General features: G+C 42.5%; 1 protein-coding gene across 5 annotated transcripts in view; it reads left to right on the top strand.

The window, feature by feature from the left end:
* Window positions 1-15681, top strand: part of LOC130273001 (stimulated by retinoic acid gene 6 protein-like) — a 137203-nt gene that overhangs the window by 50133 nt on the left and 71389 nt on the right. For 4 of the 5 annotated variants that reach the window (XM_056519111.1, XM_056519134.1, XM_056519127.1 and 1 more), the window contains 3 exons: window positions 760-890; window positions 10250-10370; window positions 13143-13188. In XM_056519111.1, coding sequence (XP_056375086.1) covers window positions 760-890; window positions 10250-10370; window positions 13143-13188 — 298 coding nt within the window. The remainder of the gene's footprint in view (window positions 1-759; window positions 891-10249; window positions 10371-13142; window positions 13189-15681) is intronic. The other variant, XM_056519122.1, reaches the window with a different exon arrangement.

Here is a 15681-nt window from a genome sequence, read left to right as displayed (position 1 = left end):
GAAATGTACAAATCTGTTTAACTTTCTGGCACCAGTTGATATTAAAAATATTGTTTTTCACTGATGTACCACTTTAAAGGGGTACTCCAGTGGAAAACTTTTTTTTTTTAATCAACTGGTACCAGAAAGTTAAACAGATTTGTAAATTACTTCTATTAAAAAATCTTAATCCTTCTAGTACATATTAGCTGCTGAATACTACATAGGAAATTATTTTCTTTTTGGAACACAGTGCTCTCTGCTGACATCCTGACCACAGTGCTCATTGCTGACATCTCTGTCCATTTTAGGAACTGTCCAGAGCAGCATATGTTTTCTGTGGGGATTTTCTCCTACTCTGGACAGTTCTTAAAAGATGTCAGCAGAGAGCACTGTGGTCATGATGTCAGCTGAGAGCTCTGTGTTCTAAAAAGAAAATAATTTCCTATGTAGTATTCAGTAGCTAATAAGTACTGGAAGGCTTAAGATTTTTTAATAGAAGTAATTTACAAATCTGTTTAACTTTCTGGCACCAGTTGATTAAAAAAAAAAAAGTTTTCCACCGGAGTACCCCTTTAAAGTCAATAGATAGCAACATAATCCACTTGCAGATTGTAACCTGAGTGTTTTTTTTTTAACTGTGCAGTTTTGAAGCCAAACCAGGTTTGAATTATAATGAATTAGATAAAATAAAGAACAGATGCTACTTCAGTTTTACTTGTTTGTAAAAATACAGTTATGAATTATTTTAAACCTAACCTATGTCTTCTCTATTGACAGCCCTTTAGACCTCATAGGCACCTTTCATAACAGATGGACATTTGGTTTTGCATTTGGAGCAATAGCTAATAAGGTCATGTCACTTTTTTCTAATGAGTATTTGCCACCTGGAATTCCAACATGGGCAAGAGGTATAAAAAATATATATAATGTTCCAATACTTTTTAGGTTTAGCAAGAATGCAGCATTGTTGTAAAAAGCCATGTGCTAACTTACATTTTGATAATCAAAAACCCAAGCTGACGAGGGTGGTAAGAAGGTCTTTTAAGAGGCAAGTGTTTATTTGCTACTGTGATGAAAAGATCTATCATCATCATTCCAATCATTAAAGGAAAACAGTCACCAGTGTCACCTGCATTAACCAGTCGGTACTGACATATAGTGCAGGTGACACTGATGACAACAGTCACTAAGCTCCGCCCATGCCCCAAGTCGGACAGGAGCTGAAGCTTAACAGACAAGATTACCGGAGATGCCCGCCATTGAACGGGACAAGGTAAGTACAGTTGTCATCATTGTCACCTGCAATATCTGTAAGTATATCAAAACATATTTACATAACCAATATGGTGGTGAACTGCGTGTATTAAAATATAACCTTTAATGATATTCATAAAAATCACCAAAAGTATTCGTGCTATAGAGAAGATAAAAGAGAATTAAATTGACATAGCCCTCCTATGCTAAACGTATAAATTATGCAGCATAGGATGTGAATTGCTCCCAACGCGTTTCAACCTACGTTAAAGGCATCATCAGGGGAGGCTTACGCAATCTTAGCTATGAATATTATAATTGAGATTTAGCTCAGGTCAAATCAGTACTTATTATGACATAAATGACCCCGCCATGAAATATAATCAATAAGCACTTTACTGGTGCTAGTTAGCACCACAGGGTAACACTGTATGTCCGGTCTCCTGTAAAGAAAAAGAGAAGGAAAATACAGCCTCAGACATATATCCATATTGCATGATTAATGTGTACACATGCAATGCATGTCAGCTACTCACGGCCTAGAACCAGATCCCGGCACCTAGAGAGAACAGTATGCAATATAGGTATCACTCTATTGCCCTTTGGAATATCAGACCTGCAAAGCAGTGGCGGGGAGCTGTTAGTGCATAGTACAGCTACCGCGCGCTGACACCGGCCGCGCCCTCTGTGACGTAGCAGGGGGAGTGGTAATGGTACGCTGACAGCACTGAACGCCGAACAGATATATTAACTCTTTAGTGACTTGTGCTGAATTACTTCACTGGGTAAAGACTTAGTGAAACATGGAGGAACATTATCCAGAGATTAAACCAAGGCTCTTAAGGTGATCGCTGAGCCGTGATAGGTCTGTCTTCATGTCAGGACACGATCATCTGCAGGTAGGGCGCCCAGTTTTACCTTAAGTAGGCACAGAGTCCCTGGATGGTAGGTACCCACAGATGACCGGCCATTGGCTACAAAGACAGACCTATATTTATTGATAGCCCTCAAGAAATAATACAGCCAATACTAATGAAATTGAATAGGAAAGGTTATTAAAGAACCCATAAGCCAGATATTTCTCATATATCCAGATGTGTTACATACATATAGATGTTAGACACCACAGGGGGAATTAGAAAGTTATCAAAATTATGTATATATGTACCAACAAAACAACTACACCTAGACCAAAGATACTACGTTCTTATGTGGTTGTATTTTATAAATAGAACATTTAGGTGATGTGAGGAATAGGAGAGAGACATCAGTGGCCATGCATGTCAATCAGATGCATGGTGGTAACCCCAGAGTATTAACATTCATAGGGATCGAGAGAGTTAGACCATCGCAATGGGGTGGTGACATAGACAGGATATTGCTTCAAAAAGAATGCCGTTGGATCCACAAACTAAACACCTATACCCCACATGGTCTTAATGACCAGCTAAACTTTGCGTGCTTTTTGTAAACAATTATGATGGTGGCCCCCACTGTCAACATACGGTGAGAAGACAGGTAGACAAAGGGGACCTTAGTAGGTCTACGAGTTAGCCTCCCTGTTAGGTAGGGTCCTCAGGGACTCAGGAGGTTGGAGAGCGGGGTCGCCCTTTTTAGGGCGGGTGCGCCGCCTAGGACTAGGGACCCAAGTTAAGATAGGAACAGTCAGGCTCCCTAGGCCCTCATCATTATTATCCCCTCTTTCTACCACTATCCCATATCAGAATCCCCTGTGGGGACCCCCATTCAAATTAAAAATCTAAAAATCTATGATTTATAAAGGCCAAAAACTAACTAATTTTGATTTATAAAATACAACCACATAAGCACGTAGTATCTTTGGTCTAGGTGTAATTGTTTTGTTGGTACATATATACATAATTTTGATAACTTTCTAATTCCCCCTCCTGTGGTGTCTAACATCTATGTAACACATCTGGATATATGAGAAATATCTGGCTTATGGGTTCTTTAATAACCTTTCCTATTCAATTTCATTAATATTGGCTGTATTATTTCTTGAGGGCTATCAATAAATATAGGTCTGTCTTTGTAGCCAATGGCCGGTCATCTGTGGGTACCTACCATCCAGGGACCCTGTGCCTACTTAAGGTAAAACTGGGCACCCTACCTGCAGATGATCGTGTCCTGACATGAAGACAGACCTATCACGGCTCAACGATCACCTTAAGAGCCTTGGTTTAATCTCTGGATAATGTTCCTCCATGTTTTACTAAGTCTTTACCCAGTGAAGTAATTCAGCACAAGTCACTAAAGAGTTAATATATCTGTTTGGCGTTCAGTGCTGTCAGCGTACCATTACCACTCCCCCTGCTACGTCACAGAGGGCGCGGCCGACTGACGTATGCACCAGCCGACAGGATATGACGTCAGACGCTGGCTCTGCCGGTGTCAGCGCACGGTAGCTGTACTATGCACCAACAGCCGCGAACCGGATAAGCCGCGAACAACAGGGATAATCGTAAGTAGCCGCCTGCGGCCCCATGTTTGCTTTGCAGGTCTGATATTCCAAAGGGCAATAGAGTGATACCTATATTGTATACTGTTCTCTCTAGGTGCCGGGATCTGGTTCTAGGCTGTGAGTAGCTATCATGCATTGCATGTGTACACATTAATCATGCAATATGGATATATGTCTGAGGCTGTATTTTCCTTCTCTATTTCTTTACAGGAGACCGGGCATACAGTGTTACCCTGTGGTGCTAACTAGCACCAGTAAAGTGCTTATTGATTATATTTCATGGCGGGGTCATTTATGTCATAATAAGTACTGATTTGACCTGAGCTAAATCTCAATTATAATATTCATAGCTAAGATTGCGTAAGCCTCCCCTGATGATGCCTTTAACTTAGGTTGAAACGCGTTGGGAGCAATTCACATCCTATGCTGCGTAATTTATAAGTTTAGCATAGGAGGGCTATGTCAATTTAATTCTCTTTTATCTTCACTATAGCACGAATACTTTTGGTGATTTTTATGAATATCATTAAAGGTTATATTTTAATACACGCAGTTCCCCACCATATTGCTTATGTAAATATGTTTTGATATAATTGATGCTGGGAATAATTTGGTCTCCTTGTAGGACCTGTACCTCTATAACATACATAGTAATATCTGTAAGTACCAACAGGTTAGTGCAGGTGACATTAGTGACAGATTTCCTTTAAAGCGGTATTCCAGGATTTTTTTTTATTTGACTATGCTACAGGGGCTGTAAAGTTAGTGTAGTTCATAATATAGTGTCTGTACCTGTGTGTGACGGTTTTCTCACAATTCTTCTGTGATTTTCATCCCAATATTTATTTTTACCAGCATACAAAATGATTGTTGTCTCAGATTTTTCCCAGGTTGCAATGCGGCCGAGACCTGACTCACTAGTCAGCTGATGACAGGGACCCTGTCTGCTTCAATGGGTGGAGAGATCGCTTGGTGGGAGAGAGATCAATCCGCAACAGCTGTAGGCACCCTGATTGAAAACCACACTGATTTGAATGGATGCAGCTCATTTATGTTTCAATGGGTGGGGTGGCTGATGTGTGGGAGGGAGGAAGATGGAATTGTGGGATTTGTAGTCAAAAAAAGAAAAGTCAAACAGGAAATACCAGTTCACAAACAACTAGCCACAGTGTTATGGTAATTTCACGACATAGCCATTTACCCCAAGACAAGCGCAGATCCTTCCTAAGCATGTCCATTACTGTTTGCCAGGTACATACTAAAATCACCTTATGGTGGATAACCCCTTTAAGATTATTGAAAAAAAATCACAGTAAAGGGCCACACTCACTGGTTAAAGGTTACTGATACAAGGGCAGGCTATGCACCTGTTTCCATTCTAATGCAGATCTGCCACAATATTATATAGGGGGAAGTTTGCACAGGGGCAAAATGCTGATGAACAACCACTCATACACCTTCTATTCATGAGGAGGGTAGATGCCTAGTGTTATTGTTGCACACGGATAAGGCATATACAGGGTGCCAGTAACATAATAACATGTAGTGTACGATGCTGGCTTACAACTTATTAGTAACACCCATACTTATCGATCAGGCGGGCTGCCCAGCATCTTCTGTGTGCTCCCCACAAAGCACTGACACTCTGGGCTCCCCCAGCATCACAAGGCCATTGTTAAATGGGTGTGGTAGCCCAGTACGGGATGGTGTTTTCCCGTACCTTCTCTGCCCTGTCAGGCAGTGTCCCTTAGTGTCCACATGGCCCCCTGCAGCTGTGTATTATATTGTGTGTTGTATCTTTAATAAATGTACCATGTGATTGTTACCCAGGAAGTACTAGTGACTAGCTGATCCCCAGAGTGACCTATGGGATCCCTGCTAGTCTCCCCCATATAAACCTTAGGTGAAGCTTGCTTCCCTCTCTTGTTTCTGAGGTCCAGTGCAGTCAAGTCATCTTAGGCTAGGTTCACACTGTGGAATTTCTGGGCAGAATTTCTGCTGGAGATCGAGTCAGCAGCACTAGGACCACGTGGACTACATTGCTGTCCCCATAGATGGCAATGCATTTCTGAGTAGATCTCCCAAAAGATCCACCCAGAAATGCATAGCAGTCTATGGGAGCAGCAATGCAGTCTGCTCGGTCCTAGCACCGCCGGCTCAGAAATTCTGCTCAGAAATTCTGCAGTGTGAACCCAGCATTGGTGTGCGTGCCCAGAACATTGGAGGCCTTAAAGGGGTACTCCGGTGCTCAAACATCTTATCCCCTATCCAAAGCATAGGGGATAAGATGCCTGATCGCGGGAGTCCCGCCACTGGGGACCCCCGGGATCATGCACGCGGCACCCCGTTTGTAATCAGTGCCCGGAGCGTGTTCGCTCCGGGTCTGATTATGGTCGACCTCGGGAGGGCGGTGTGTGACATCACGCCTCCGCCCCCGTGAGACGTCACGCTCCGCCCCTCAATGCAAGCCTACGGGAGGGGGCGTGATAGCTGTCACGCCCCCTCCCATCGGCTTGCATTGAGGGGCGGAGCGTGATGTCACACGGGGGCGGAGGCGTGATGTCACACGCCGCCCCCGCCCTGCGGTCGCTGGTAATCAGTCCCGGAGCGAACACGTTCCCGGCACTGATTACAAACGGGGTGCCGCGTGCAAGATCACGGGGGTCCCCAGCGGCGGGACTCCCGCGATAAGGCTTCTTATCCCCTATCCTTTGGATAGGGGATAAGATGTTTAAGCATTGGAGAACCCCTTTAAGTCAAGTCCTGCAGCTACAAGTCAAGTGAAAAGTAAGCTAAAGTCACAGTCCTGTCAGTCAAGTCTTCTGTCTATCCAGCGTGGCCTGCACTAAATTTTCCTGTCTACTACAAGTCCCAGCAAACCTGCAAGGTCTCTATGTCACTGGTCACCTCCTTGGGCCCTAGCTGTTCTGCATAGACTGTAACAACTGTCTACCATCAGTAAAGCTACTATTGTCTGTAACTTGGCGTTGGCATCTTCATTGCCCCCATGCCTAGCCCAGGATCCAGCAGTATACCTTCGGGTGGTTAAGGCTAAACTACGCCCTAGCGTCATGAACACAAGGGGTTAAACTCCGGACTACTGCTTACCACCCCCAGGGGAACGGGCTCTGTGAAAGCATCAATCAAGTCTTTATCCATATGTTGCGAGCAGCTTCTGTGTCAAGACAAGAAGAGTGGCCCCGACTGCTGCCTGAACTGTTGGAGATTTGTAATAACACAGTCCACTGTTCTACGGGGTACACCCGTAGACCAAACATTTGGGCTCCAAGCCCCGTTCAACAACTATCCACAAGCCTCCCTGGAGTGGGTCTCTGACCACCAGAGAAGAATAAAGGAGGCCAAAGAAATTGTCAGCAAGAAGATGGGCAAGGCCCAGCAGAGACGACAGGAGGATTGTAACCATCATGCTTCTTCCAAACCACTTCAATTAGGTGCTAAAGTGTGGCTGCGGAAGTTTCCAAGAACCCATGAGTTGGACTCTATCTGGGAGACTTAACCATACACAGTGATGGCCATACTGTATCCAGAGTCCGACGTGTACAAAGTACAAAAGCCTGGGTATGAACCACAAGTTGTTCATCGCATCCGAATCAAACTGTGTCTAAAAGATCTGCCAGTGCTCCTCGCACCATCTTCTCGAGCTGTTAGACCTGCAAGAGAGTATATCCCAGGCGAGGGGATTCAGCCATCTGTGGACTTCCCTATGTTTTCCCCAAGTCAGCCTGCAGTCTTCTGTGTCTCACCAGTCTTGGGTCTGTTCCACCAACATTAATTTCTACTCCAGCTCCAGTCCTGTCACCATTGGCTCCAGTTTATACACCAGTTTCAGAGTGCCAACTCAGTCACCAGTCTCTCCAACACCACAATCCAGAAGTGGTGTTGTGTAGGTCCCAAAGGTCCACCCAAGGACAACTTCCAGCAAGGTACAAAGATTAACTTATAAATAAAAGTTAAGTGCCACACATAGTCCAGTGTAGTCAGTACACTATTATAACTTTAGTCTAATCCACTGTCAATGATTAGATAGGACTGTATATTTGTATATTTTCCAGTCCACCCATGTCTATAATGAGTAGGTCTGATGTTTTCTCATGGCTGTCCCAGTGTGCAGGATACTTTACTAACGAGAAGGTATTCCTACATGTGTAGAGACAGAATTAACCAAAGGTATTTCTACATGTGTAGAGACAGAATGAACCAAATGTAAATGTAACATGATGTTTGGAGTCTATTTATGGAGTACCTAGGGGGGAGTGTGTTAAACCAAGGGACCCCAGAAGCCAAGACATTGGGTAGATAGCCTCAGGCAGCCCAAATCGAAATGTCTTGTAAAGTTTTTATGTATATAGTTGTTGGAGAGTGTCAAGAAGGAGATTACAAGGTCAAAAATCTCCAGCCACATTTAGAACATGTGTGGACTCATTGCTGTTTCCCAGACCTGGAAAAGACATTGTGCAAAAATGCCCAAGGAACTGTCATTGGCCACAGTGGGCACTTCGGTCCTCCGCCCTCCAGGACTGGGTGTTGAGGGTGACTGTAATTAAGAGGGGGAGCTTGTGGTGGCCCAGTTTGAGATGGTGTTTCCCTGTACCTTTCCTGCACTGTCAGGCAGTGTCCCTCAGTGTCCCCAGGGTCCCCTGCAGTTGTTTCCCCCCATGGACATGTTGTGTATTATATTGTGTGTTGTAACTTTAATAAATGTACCATGTGATTGTTACCCAGGAGGTACTAGTGACCAGCTGACCCCAAAGGTGACCTATGGGCTTCCTGATAGTCTCCTCCATATAAACCCTGGGTGAAGCTAGCTTCCTTCTCTTGTTTCTGAGGTCCAGTGCAGTCAAGTTGTCTTAGTGTGTGTGATCAGAACACTGGAGGCCTTAAGTCAAGTCCTGCAGCTACAAGTCGAGTGCTAAGTAAGCTAATCTCACAGTCCTGTCAGTCAAGTCAAGTCTTCTGTCTATCCAGCGTGGGCTGCACTAAATTATCCTGTCTACTACAAGTCCCAGCAGTCTCTGTGTCACTGGTCACCTCCTTGGGCCCTAGTTGTACTGCATAGAATGTCACAACTGTCTGCCTTCAGTAAAGCTACCATTGTCCATAACTTGGCGTTGATGTCTTCATTGCCCCCGTGTCTGGCCCAGGATCCAGCGGTATACCTTCAGGTGGTTAAGGCTAAACCATGCCCTGGCATTACAAACACAAGAGGTTAATACCATCTGCCCCTAGGGGAACAACATCTGCCCTGCATCACACACCCCGTTATTACCACATGGGCACTGTCAGATACAAAAACTTTTACTATATTTTGGCAAAACATTAATCTTTCTAATACTTCATTAAAAAAAATTTATTTCCTTTTTATAGAACAACAATGGCTTATAAAATCATTCCTTTGTCCAAGCTGAAGCACAGGCATGTATAAAGTTCAGTAAGTGAGGGTAGGCTAGCACTCCTCTGTCTGATAGTACAGGAGAGAGCACAGAGGAGTACTATCATACAGGAGAGAGCACAGAGCACAGAGGAGTGCTATCAGACAGGAGAGAACACAGAGGAATGCTATCAGACAGGAGAGAGCACAGAGGAGTGCTATCAGACAGGAGAGAGCACAGAGGAGCGCTATGAGACAGAAGAGAACAAAGAGGAGTCCTATTAGACAGGAGAGAGCACAGAGAAGTGCTATCAGACAGGAGAGAGCACAGAGGAGTGCTATCAGACAGGAGAGAGCACAGAGGAGTGCTATCAGACAGGAGAGATCACAGAGGAGTGCTATCAGACAGGAGAGAGCACAGAGGAGCGCTATGAGACAGAAGAGAACAAAGAGGAGTCCTATCAGACAGGAGAGAGCACAGAGGAGTACTATCAGACAGGAGAGCGCACAAAGGAGTCCTATCAGACAGGAGAGAGCACAGAGGAGTCTCATCAGACAGGAGAGAGCACAGAGGATTGCTATCAGACTGGAGAGAGCACAGAGGAGTTCTATCAGACAGGAGAGAGCACAGAGGAGTGCTATCAGACAGGAGAGAGCACAGAGGAGTCCTATCAAACAGGAGAGAGCACAGAGGAGTGCTATCAGACAGGAGAGAGCACAGAGGAGTGCTAGCCCCCCACCCTCACTTACTGGGCTTTGTCCATGCCTGTGCTTCAGCTTGGACAAGGCCATGATTTTATAAGCCATGATTTCTATAAAAAGGAAATAACATTTTCTTATGAAGTATATTAGAAAAGTAAATGTTTTGCCAAGATGTACAGTATATAAAAAGTTTTTGATTCTGACAGTGTCCATTTAAGTGAAACCACTATTCCTCAAGAGCTTGCATTTTTTAAATTATTTGTATCCCTTTTATATAATGCCTTTCATAAAATAACAATAGAATATGACTTTAAAGGGTTATTACAGTGATAGAAACCTATCCGCTATACACAGGAAAAACCCTTTAATTTGTCTATCATCTATTTACTGTTATGCATTGCAGAAGTAAATAATGTTTTTTTTTTGCAATCCCTTTCTAGCACTTGGACTTCTCGTTGGAGCAATTGAAGTTGGCATGTCCTATTATCCTATATTTGCTTGTCTCACAACAGATAACAAAATAATAGGATCTGTTATAGGTTTTTTATACACACTGACTTGGTGAGTGTACCTACAATGAGTGAGTGAGCTACCAAGTGCTTTTAGTGAATATTCAGAATAAGCAACAATTTGAGATATTTAAATATGTATCCTTGCAGAGTTCCATAAGACTTAATGCATTTGCACCCTCCAAATAGGAGAAACTCCAAATAGCAGACACGGATACACCCAATAGAGTACAAAACACTCCAAATAGGGGACAACCAGGCTTTTGTGCCTGCCCAACCTTGTACACAGAGTCGCTATCAGGAGAGTACAGTCAGAACCCCAGTAAAGGGCTCGGGCTCCAAGGAGGTCCCAGCCCACACTGCAACCCCCTGCCGCAGACCCAGCACAGAAGCAGAACACCGCTGTTTAAACAAAGAGGAGGAGGGCCAGGGAAAAGTGATGTGGCACAAGGGTAAGGGGGGATGGTTTGACACAGGGGGAACAAAGTGGAACAGGGGGTTGAAATGGCTCAGGGGGTAGTAAAGAGGGGCTAATGAATTTGCAGAGGGTAATAAAGGTGGAATAAAGGGCTGATTAAATGGTACGGGGGTGATAAGGGGTGATGAAACAGCACTAGGAGATTCTACTGTAATATTGCTTTTTATCGTGTTTTATAGGTAACTACAGTACAGTATTGCATACAGTGCAGTATTTGGTCAATTAGAAAGATTTTTGAGCCTTTTTTCCGTGAGTGTCTGCTATTGAGAGATTCTACTGTATATATATATATATATATATATGTATATATATATATATATATATATATATAAATATGTATGTGTATATATAGCGATGACTCTCTCTTGCAGACAGGTGCGGTTGTGGTATAGAGGCATGGAAACAGGACTTTTAAAATCAAAGTTCAGTGTTTTATTCACACTTGGCAAACAGCAGTTTTAACCCCTTAAGGACCGAGGGATTTTCCGTTTTTGCATTTTCGTTTTTTGCTCCTTGCCTTTAAAAAATCATACCTCTTTCAATTTTGTACCTAAAAATCCATATGATGGCTTATTTTTTGCACCACCAATTCTACTTTGTAATGACATCAGTCATTTTGCCCAAAAATCTACGGTGAAACGGGAAAAAAAATCATTGTGCGACAAAATAAAAAAAAAAACACCGTTTTGTAACTTTTGGGGGCTTCCGTTTCTACGTAGTACATTTTTCAGTAAAAATGACACCTTATCTTTATTCTGTAGGTCCATACGATTAAAATGATACCCTACTTATATAGGTTTGGTTTTGTCGGACTTCTGGAAAAAATCATAACTACATGCAGGAAAATGAATACGTTTAAACTTGTCATCTTCTGACCCCTATAACTTATTTATTTTTCCGTGTATGGGGCGGTATGAGGGCTCATTTTTTGCCCCGTGATCTGAAGTTTTTAACGGTACCATTTTTGCATTGATAGGACTTATTGATTAAAAATGCACTATTTTGGACTTTGGAATTTTTTTGCGCGCACGCCATTGACCGTGCGGTTTAATTAATGATATATTTTTATAATTCAGACATTTCCGCACGCGGTGATACCATATATGTTTATTTTTATTTTTATTTACACTGTGTTTTTTTTTTTATGGGAAAAGGGGGGTGATTCAAACTTTTAATAGGGGAGGAGTTAAATGATATTCATTCACTTTTTTTTTCACTTTTTTTTTGCAGTGTTATAGGTCCCATAGGGACCTATAACACTGCACACACTGATCTTCATCATTGATCACTGGTTTCTCATAGGAAACCAGTGATCGACGATTCTGCCGCATGACTGCTCATGCCTGGATCTCAGGCACTGAGCAGTCATTCGGCGATCGGACAGCTAGGAGGCAGGTAGGGGCCCTCCTGCTGTCCTGTAAGCTGTTCGGGATGCCGCGATTTCGCCACGGCTATCCCGAACAGCCCACTGAGTTAACCGGCAGCTTTCACTTTCGGTTTTAGCCGCGCGGCTCAGCTCTGAGCGCGCGGCTAAAGGGTTAATAGCGCACGGCGCCACGATCGGCGCTGCGCGCTATTAGCGGCGGGTCCCGGCTTCACTATGACGCCGGGCCCGCCGTGATATGATGCGGTTACCGTGTAACCCCGCGTTATATCAGGAGAGCAGGACCAAGGACATACCGGTACGTCCTTGGTCCTTAAGGGGTTAAATGCTGATCACAAAAAAAGTAACAAAAGTCCACCTGTAATCCTAAGGTGTTTGTTCACACCTGAGGCCATGCCATACGGCATCAAGCAAGTCTTTTCCAAGCCTCCAGGCACTCTGCTCACCAGCTTCCACACTCAACAAGGAAGATCTCAAAACTCAGCTCTCTTCTCTGGTAGTGTGAGCTGCAACATGCAAATCCCCCTCAGCTGGTGGAGCAGCCTGCCTTTAAGGCCAACAAAAGGTGACCTGGATTGTGGGGAATGACCCCCAGCCAAGAATTGACCATTCCCAGTAAGAGCCGTCCCGGATTGGCTTTCCAGCCATACTACAGTAACAGTGTCAGTCTGCCTCACAGCACAGATACTGGACAATTATCGGCTCTTACTTCACCAAGGCCAGGAGCCTTGGTGACACATACCGACCATCAACCACAATGCCCTACACCTGCTAACTAATATATATATATATATATATATATATATATATATATATATATAATATAGAACAGGTTCTATAAATAGAGCAGGTTTAGTTATCTTTTATATTGTTTTATATTTATGTTCTTACTGCAACAATACCTGGCACTGTTGATTATAGATTTTTGTACTGATTTAATTTATTTATTTTCATTTTATTAGGATTTCAGTAACAATAACTGACATTACAACATGCCCACATGGAAATGTAAGTTTACCATAAAGTATTAACAATACTATCTACCTTAGAAAGGAATGTACATTGAGAAAGGTTAAAGAAGAAGTATCATGGACCAAGTCACAATTTTTTTTTTCTATCATGTGAAAGTGCATCAGCTCACCATTCTGACAATCTGCTCCTCATGTATCTCACCCTCTCCCTTCTCCTGCAATCCCCTCTGAAAGATCGGTACTTCCTGGTCCATGGAGGTCCCTGACTTCCTGTCTCCCATAATGCCTTTCAGTTCATCATAGAAGTAGCCCAGCCTAGACCAGTGCTTCCTAACCAGGGTGCCTCCAGCTGTTGTGAAACTACAACTCCCAGCATGCCTGGGAGTTTTGGTTTTGCAACAGCTGAAGGCACCCTGGTTGGGATACACTGACCTAGACACTGATCACTTTCCTAACAGCAGGCTCAGTGTTTCCCCTCCCCCTGCTTCTATTCTCAGAACATCGTTCTTTCAGACTGACCTACTGTCAGATTGTGATCAGTGCAGGGGAAAGCAGGGATCTCCCCTCCCCCTCTGCTTCTTCTTGGGACATCGTTCTTGCTCTTATAAACACTGAGCTGGCTGTCGGATGCTTCCCTGCCGAGGAGATGAAGACGCTTGCTCAGCTCACTGGGGCTTCTATGATTGGCTGAAGCTGCACATGGGAGGTTCCCTTGCCGTGCACAGAGCTGGTTAAGCTGCAGAACTATGGGAAATTGTGACATCACGGCCCCCAGCATAATGCAGCTCAATGGGGGGTCGCAAGTCATCAGAACAGGGAGCTGCTGAACTTCCTCTCTGAACAAAGAAGCTAGAAAAACAGGTTTTATATACAAGATGGGTAAAGTCAGTGATTTACAGAGTGATATAACTTTTGCTTCTGCATTTAAAACACAATACTTTTTCTACATGGGACTTCTCCTTCAATATAGACAGCAATAAGACATCTACAAGAAAGGTTCCTTTAAAAGGTACCTGTCACCAAACTAAACTTTTAATATATTGTTCCTTATGTCATTATAAGACACTTTGCTATTTACTTGCTGTTAAAATTCTTAACCTTTATATGTTTTTAATGTGATATAATGTGATTAAAAAACTAGGTGGCTCTGTTCTGTTCCCTGCGCAAGTCAAACAGGTCTGGTTCACATCACGATTTTACCATCCAATTAACAGACAGTAAAATCGGACAAAATCGGATTACCTGAAATCGTATACAATTGAATTTAAAAAAATTGTTTGGTCTCCGATATAAAATCGTATCAAAAAAATCGTACAGCTGAAAATTTAATACGATTTTTCACAAAAAATCTGATCATGTTTAAAAAATTATATGCATGTCAAAGGCAATAAAGTTTATTTAACCCTTTAAGGTTTTTCAGTTTTTGCATTTTCGTTTTTTCCTCCTTACCTTTTAAAAATCATAACCCTTTAAATTTTCCACCTTAAAATACATATTATTGCAAATTTTTTTGCATCACCAATTCTACTTTGCAGTGACATTAATCATTTTACCCAAAAATCCACGGCGAAACAGAAAAAAAATCATTGTGCGACAAAATGGAAGAAAAAATGCCATTTTGTAACTTTTGGGGGCTTCCGTTTCTACGCAGTGCATATTTTGGTAAAAATTACACCTTATCATTATTATGTAGGTCAATACGGTTAAAATGATACCCTACTTATATAGGTTTGTATTTGTCGTACTTTTGGAAAAAATCATAACTACATGCAGGAAAATGTATACATTTAAAAATGTCCTCTTCTGACTTCTAACTTTTTTATTTTTCCACGTACAGGGCGGTATGAGGGCTCATTTTTTGCGCCTTGATCTGAAGTTTTTATCGGTGCCATTTTTGTTTTGATCTGACTTTTTGATCACTTTTTATTCATTTTTTAATGGTATGAAAAGTGACTAAAAATAAGCTTTTTTGGACTTTTGAATTTTTTTACGTGTACGCCATTGACCGTGCGGGTTACTTAATGATATATTTTTATAGTTTGGACATTTACGCACACGACGATACCACATATGTTTATTTTTATTTACACTGTTTTATTTTATTAATGGGATTTTATTTTATTAATGATCTTTATTAAAGGGGTATTCCTTTTTTTTTTTTAATAGTATGTTTTTATTAAGGAATTCACATACAAACATATAAGCATAATATTGAAGACACTTGCAACAGTAGACAAGTCTTAAATGGAGCGCATGTACCATTGGTGTCCCAGCCGGGGACTGGATAACCCCTTTAACACTTTTTTTTTTACTTTTTTTTTTTTTTGCAATTTTATAGCTCCCATAGGGACCTATAACACTGCACACACTGATCTTTTACACAGATCACTGGCGTATATTAACACGCCTGTGATCAGTGTTATCGGCGCTTGACTGTTCCGGCCTGGATCTCAGGCACGGAGCAGTCATTCGCCGATTGGACACAGAGGAGGCAGGTAAAATCGGTGATCGGTGATGTCCTGTATTATCC

This window comes from Hyla sarda, chromosome 1 (assembly GCF_029499605.1).
Source record: "Hyla sarda isolate aHylSar1 chromosome 1, aHylSar1.hap1, whole genome shotgun sequence".
Lineage (NCBI taxonomy): Eukaryota > Metazoa > Chordata > Amphibia > Anura > Hylidae > Hyla > Hyla sarda.
Note: the sequence above shows the minus strand (reverse complement) of the source record. Positions and strands in the feature narration are given on the sequence as shown.